Below are 7175 nucleotides of genomic sequence, written 5' to 3'. Positions count from 1 at the left end.
AGGGTGATAGACATAGAAACGATGGTTCCGTTTCGCGATCCACTAAGAACTATGCCAAAAGTGTGAAAACAAACATACAAGCAAGGTAATGACTCTAAGCAGTCGACGCCCGACTATAGCAAATGAATGCTAAACAGACCACAAGTAGATGGTTAAAATAACTGATATTTTGATCAAAATTTGCAATTACACAACCAGCCCAAGTTGATTTCTATAAGGGGACGTGAAAACAAGGGTACAGCTTCTGGACTTAAATAGTCGATCGGTGAATTTGGACACAGATTCAATGCGTCTTGTTGTGTTGAACAAGACACAATGACGGAAAACACCTAGGCTGGAACCGGCGATGCGCGCATGACATTAAATAAACTACTGAGGAATGTAGGAACACCAAGTCAAACCGTTGAGAACAAAACTAGTGAACTAGTTATTGTCGTCCATTAAATCTTGAGGACCAGTTCGACACGCTCGAAGAGGCTGTGGTGAGAACCTCGCATATGCATATTCACTCAATAAGACAGGGAACTGGCGCACGATCCGTGCTTGTTGCTTCTACACACTAAGAGGTCCCATGCATATTTGAACACAACGGCATATAATCGCTGCTGCATTGGAATCTTTCACCATCCGGCGCTGTGTAATGTGCACAATGTGAGGATAACAGTATCGCAAACCACCATAGGCACACAAATTCACCAACTTTTAGATCGTTTGCAGTCCTGAACAACGAGGTGGAGAACAAGTGGACCAATCCGATTGTAACTGTGGCAGGTGTTTTATGCGATAGAGTTAAGCGACAAAATAATGAAGTACACCCCCACCCTGGGTGCGAGCGGACGGACAGCATCAAGCTTTTTCACAAACAAGGACTACTGACACATGAAAACGATTTTGGTTCGCTCCGCGGGTGTTGCCCTGGATTATGAATAGTTACACAAAATCGGGCGGTGCCCTTAGTAAGAACGAAAAAATACAGGTGGAGCTGGGACTATGGCCATGAAAGGAACAGGTTTATTACTGAGAATTCATTCACCTAAAATAGGACAACCCATGCTGTGCCTCAATTACCGATTTGGTGTTTGGCAGAGGTCGACGAATTGCAGGATGACGGGCAGTCGTTGCATAAGCAGACCGACCTGCAAGTAGACATAAACCCCAAAGCGGCTCCTACGGAAAGCGTGCTCTCAACGCACCATAGCCTCACGTTTCGACGTCCCACTGTGATTCAAAAAGAGCTGCTTACAGCTTCGCCAGCACGGATACAAAATGGCGGATTCTGACGTCTCAGTCCATCGCTGAGAATGAGCTTGTGGTTAGACCTGGAACCCCGAGGCTGTGAATAAAGCGACCCAAGGATAAAACACGCATGCCCATCTGCAAATCGCCTCTGTTCCGAACCACAGCGAAAAATTCGTTGGGAAGGCAGTTCATGACGAGTCCCCCAAAATGCTGGTTACATTAACCCGACTGGGAGTCGCAGGACATGGTATATGACCTACCAGTGGTGAGTAAATTAGATTTCCCTAGCCGGACCGTCAGGTTAAAGCTGTTTGCCATATATTGGGCCTTTGACGTTAGGCTTACGAAGTAGCCTGTGGCAATCCCGACAACGGTACATTAATCCGGTATGCCCGGTTGTGTTCATTCTAATACCGTTCTTTCCTTGCTCTTCACCTCCACTGTTTATCAGGGTCCATTCCTCAAAACCTTAAGCCAGTTAACTGTCACCGCCTACCGACAGTACGCTACTGCAGTGAAAACGAAAATCTAACGAGCAATTCGTAAGCATGAATGGCATCACGGACTGCCATCGGCTTCCCATTAGGCGGAACATCGGTAAAAGTACGAGTGCGCACGAACTAAGACTATTTATTTGGAGTCATCGGACACGACCGCGGCTGAACTAGTCCTAAGTACCCGGATGGGACTTTTATGAGATAAAGGTCCGTGATATTGAAGGGAAATGGTGTAACCGTCGAAGGCAACAGCTCTTCATTGAAGTGCAACCACCAATCATCTTTTGAGGGTCGTCCGAAATGAATTGTAAGTGGAGAAAGGCCTAGTGCCGGTCTGTGACCGGAATGGAAACTGTCAACATGAACACCAGACTTCGGCGAGAAGAGATAATGCAGCGTCAGAGAATAACAAGGGTAGGCCACGTGGACCCCATTCTGCAGAATGGCCCGCAGCTGCAATTTTAGCACTCCTCCTCAGTCAATTCGGTTAGGTAACGGAAGTCAAGAGTGGGTGAAAACTCGGTATGCGCACATGCCAAAGACGAGATCTAACTTTGTCGCAGCAAACTAATTATCGAGATGAGTCAACTGAGTCACTCACTGTTTTTTGTGCTGTCTTGCTGTTACAACTTACGCTCATTAGAAACAGATGACACCAGTTTTTATATTTCGACACCGAATGATGCAAGTCAATGAATGTGTAGCAGCCTAGCTCCTCAGGCGGAATAAAGAAAAGCCGTAGCGTACTATTTCATGAAGGTTGATCAATGGTTCATCATCGTACAGCGTGATCAATAAAGTCTGAAACTTGACTTATGCACTTGCACGCGTTAGCCACGGAATTTTGCAGCAAAATTAGTAGTCTGTTAAAGGTTTACACGGTTTTCGGCGCTGGTGAGACTTTTATTTACACAAGCGAGTTCTCAATGATTTCACCTGTGACATTAACGATGATGGTTCGTCCCTGAATATTTTGAAAATTCGCTCTTGAACTGTCTTGACTCGACAAACATTTCCTTCCCAAAGCGGAACAGCCGCTGATAACAAACACACTCGCCAAAGACTTCATATTTGCAAATTAGTGGATAGAACTCGCGGTAGATGCAATTTTCGGCCACATGTCAGCGCATTCTTTGGCCACCGGACCAGTAATCGCAGAACCTGTAAGGAAAACGGGGTACATTAAAACACAACTCCGCACGAGTACGTAAATGCAGTCATAAACGAACGTGCACATACGGGAAATCCAACCAATTTACCTTAAAACAGAGAACGTAAACGCATAGCAAAACGATTATTTATGCCGTTTAGGATGTATGGTGTGAACATCATCCATGGTATTCGTGAACGACTGTTGTATATTGTGTCAGTCTATTTGGTGAAGCTTTCAGACAGTGGTTACTTTATGTCCTTGATTGTAATGCCTCCGCGTTTTAAGTCCAAAGCACATGAACTGAAGCTTCAAGATCCATCACACGGAAACGGTAAATAAGGTAGCACAAAACCTATACTGTGTAACCAAAGAAAAATTGTTATTCAGCTCAATTTAAACAGGCGAACATATACTTTGACGGGTATACTGACCTGAAGCAACGATTGAATACCGCGAGTCCCGTGGCGTGCTTGCCTAACATCCTCGCCTTATAATCAGTGATAGAATCACCGGCGGTTGAACCTAGTTGCTCCCTCCTAGTATCACAGGACTGAAATCTCAAAGGTTGGCAACAGATCGACAACCACTGAGATATGAAGCTAATAAAGTCAAGAACGGGGAACCCACTCCGATGAGTATATCAAATATATCGATTCACGGGTTCCTGTCTACTAAATGGTGGCAATTGATGGCTCTTCTCTAAGCGCAAAAGAACGGGAGAAAAGTTGAACACTTACACTAGCTGATAAGAGTTAAAACGCACCCAGCTATTCGTAGCTGGGAACTACTCAATCGTAGAGAACTATGCATCATATTTGGGGTCGAGTTGTGTCGAAATTCATAAAACCCAAACGCAGGGTAAAAATTAGGCCAAATAACGTGCCACACCAGTGGTAATGCTTTTGAAGCTTAAGCGACATGGCTGGAATAGGATACGATGCGATACCAAATACGTCAAAGATTTTCATCGAATTTTGACTGATGCAGATTTACCGCGACGCTCAAAGAGCAAGTCTATTCCATCCTCGAAGTGACATACTAATTAAAAAAGCTACGACTACTCAAACTTGAAACTTTCTGATCAGCCCCCATATGGTGTTAAGAGCACAGACAATGCGATTTTTTGGTCGACGATATATGTGGCACTGCGCACGAGGAAAAAGAACTCTCATTACAAATGACGACCTTAGGTATGAAAATGTAATCGATGTGGACATATATATTTGAGCCTGTCATTCAGATAACCCATCTTTTCTCTTTTTCAGTATGGGTACAAAATAGACACTCGATTTTTCGTTACATATATTTCTATCTCAACCATCTCAGAGCCACTGTGTGCAGTGGAAGTCATCGCAGATATAACAAGGTGATGCGAAGACGATTAGGGAACAGGCATTTGAACTCAAAGGCTAGACACTAAGAAATTGGGGAGCTTCATAAGGTGTTTCGCAGGCTGGATTATCGCCTCTCACTGACCCGTTACCGTCGATAAATGAAATCGGGCTAGAAAAACTGTCTTAGTAGGCTTGTCACGAGCTGGTAAGTGCTATTTCACTAAGACCGAGTACGACTGCACCTCCCACGATATCTCCAGACTGGATACGTAAGAGTGGACCGGCTGAGCCTCTCTTTGGAACGAAGCTCTTCAGTCCCGATCTTCCAGTAGAATCCCGTTTAGGGAGAAACCTGGAAGATAAGTCCGGCCGGAAGTCATGCAAACAAAACATAAAACGGAGTGTTCCATCACCTAAATTTCCAAACACGATGAACATGTTCTCAAGAGACTCTACTGTTCATATAATCGGACGGACACAACTCTTGGGCTTGTGAAGCATCTCAACGCAGGTGGTCACCAGAACATGAGGACATTTTAGCGAAATACACTCATTTGCAAACTAATTTGGTTTTTGCGGGAGACTCACCAGGAACCCAGATGAATCTCTCGTTTGTGATGTTCTCAGGCAACTGAATGTGCTGCACCGGGCCGCCTCATGTTTCAGTCACTACGATATTCGACAGAACATAAACGACATATTCAACTGGGTTCCAGTTGAGTCTCCCGCAAAAACCAAATTAGTTTGCAAATGAGTGTATTTAGCTAATTTCGTCCAATTTGGTTTCCGGTAGAACATAAGGTTGACGGAAAGTCGGGGACTACGCCTATTCCTGTCAACAGCCCTCCACTGCCGTTTTCCCTTATTGTCAATCCTGCGCCGGCTGGTATCATAAGCTGACCAAATGAAAAGTGTGATTAGACTTAACAGAAGCAGGATGTGGGATTTCCGGATAAGTCACTTCCTAAAACGGCCAAAAATCACACTACCTTGAAAACCAAATACAGTCAATCAATCCAGCAAGAGTTCAGAACATCCAACTCAACTTCTTGAGAGTAGCAGAGTTGGAACGTAGTTACTTACTATGGGGCCAGTATGTGGTTCCTGCTGTATTCGGTAAGCCTACCCAAGCAGCATCCCAGCAGCCAGGACTCGCACGTGAGAAACACTATTTTGGCCCACGTCAACACCATCACCACGTCATCACTAGTCCTTCGATAATGGTGACAAATGCAGTCATAAGTGACTAAGAGTTTGCGCAAGGATCATGAAAAGATGGAAATCGACATCAAAAAGAGTCAAGTGGTTGACTTCCGAAACAAATACCGTTCTGTGATGTACTACTCATAAGGTTGCTGAAAATCCATCGACAGCCCACGACCGATTTCGCCCTTCTTGGGACTCATCAGGTAGGCGCAGTCCCCGGGTTTCCGTCAACCTTATGTTCCACTTGAAACCAAATTGCACGAAATTAGCGAATATACACTCATCTGCAAACTAATTTGGTTCTTTCGAGAGACTCACCTGGAACCCAGCTGAATCTCTCGTTTATTTAGTTTGCAGATGAGTGTATATTCGCTAAATACCGTTCTGTTGCGGGTCGTGAAAGGCTGGCGGGTCAGGTTGCACTGTAACACATGATCTTCCGGACCCGAAGAGAATTGATACACCTTTGTGTTAATAAACGATCAAACACCCTTGGCACACAAGTAAACATGCGCATGTGTTTGGAACCTGAGCTAAGCAGTTGTCCTACCGGCTGCCGCTTACCCTCTCGCACCCAGCCCTTCTAGCCACTATACGATAGCTGGGTAGCTTAATATGATCCGATAGCATTTCTCGACCGTACACTCCTTTTACAAAGTAGTGTTTTGTTGTTCATCTACACAGCTGTCCCACTTATGTTACCAAATCCCAACCGAATGCATACAAATTGATAGCCCTTCAAAATAGCTCCCCAAAGTTCCACGAAAAGGACGTCACATGGCGCGTCATCTCAGAGGTGGAACTACCCGCTGGGAAACTGTGGCAGATGGCGCTGTTTGCCCAATCGGTCTTCACATATGATCCCCTTGTTAAGGACATACTCTACCCGGAGACCCGACAGAACAATACGCAGATGCGAATTCACAAATCGTAGATAAGCGTGAGATCACGGAGAAGACACACAGACTGTGATGCATAATTTGAGGCCGGGTGACAGGATCGAAATCGTTCAGTTGTAATACTCTTTCACTGCCAAGCCATGTCACCCGAAGGAAGCAGGGGGCAGGGATAGTCAGGTTACCTAAGCCTAGACGGAAGTCGAGCTGCAGAGGTTGGGTTCGAAACACGGACCATCCGGCCAGTGAACTCGCGCTCTAACCAGAGCCAACAAAAATCCCCATGAACCAGATCATGCAAATAACGTGCTTGTCCAGCAGAGCCAACTTACTTTAGGAGGAAAGATAGGGCTTAAAACGTCAGACCACTCAGCGGCCCTTCCAACCCGATCCAGTGCTGGAATAGCGGCAGCCCGTGATCGACCAGCCAGAGTACGAGTAGCAAATCGTCGCTGTCATTGGCGTTCGGATGGTCCCTTAGAGAAGTCATCATCATCATTGTCAGCTGTAAGACCGCGTACTCGTCGTACAGTGGTTGCAGCTGCCGCAGTTTCGTTCACCGATGATTTGTGGGGGGAGTAGGTAGCTGCGCATTGCACGCGCGAGCTGGTAATTTGGTGCATAAATCCAGCGCTGTCAGTGGGCTGCCAAGTGGGGGGGTGGAAAAAGAGCTATGCATTGGAGGCAATAGCTTTGATGCACGAGCGCCATTGAGGGCGCGACTGGGCCATGTCTGATAATGTCTCTAGCCATTGATGTGGCCCTTCTCGGGGTCCCCATCCAGGAAGACGGCAGTGACCAGCGCAGCTGAGTTTGCCGGCAATAACGAGCAAAACGCCACTCCAAGTCA

The 7175-nt window shown here is 45.9% G+C and overlaps 2 protein-coding genes across 2 annotated transcripts in view; one reads left to right on the top strand and one right to left on the bottom strand.

Annotated features, from left to right (window-relative positions):
• Window positions 1–2565: 2565 nt before the first annotated feature.
• Window positions 2566–7175, bottom strand: part of T265_08876 (hypothetical protein) — a gene marked incomplete at both ends in the record, with an annotated part of 12446 nt that continues 7836 nt past the window's right edge. Inside the window, one exon of the mRNA XM_009174798.1 lies at window positions 2566–2897. Within this exon, the coding sequence (XP_009173062.1) occupies window positions 2815–2897 (83 nt within the window). The remainder of the gene's footprint in view (window positions 2898–7175) is intronic.
• The window catches only part of T265_08877 (hypothetical protein), a gene marked incomplete at both ends in the record, with an annotated part of 11476 nt that continues 7349 nt past the window's right edge, over window positions 3049–7175 (top strand). Inside the window, one exon of the mRNA XM_009174799.1 lies at window positions 3049–3220. Within this exon, the coding sequence (XP_009173063.1) occupies window positions 3049–3220 (172 nt within the window). The remainder of the gene's footprint in view (window positions 3221–7175) is intronic.

Source organism: Opisthorchis viverrini, assembly GCF_000715545.1.
Source record: "Opisthorchis viverrini unplaced genomic scaffold opera_v5_243, whole genome shotgun sequence".
Lineage (NCBI taxonomy): Eukaryota > Metazoa > Platyhelminthes > Trematoda > Opisthorchiida > Opisthorchiidae > Opisthorchis > Opisthorchis viverrini.
Note: the sequence above shows the minus strand (reverse complement) of the source record. Positions and strands in the feature narration are given on the sequence as shown.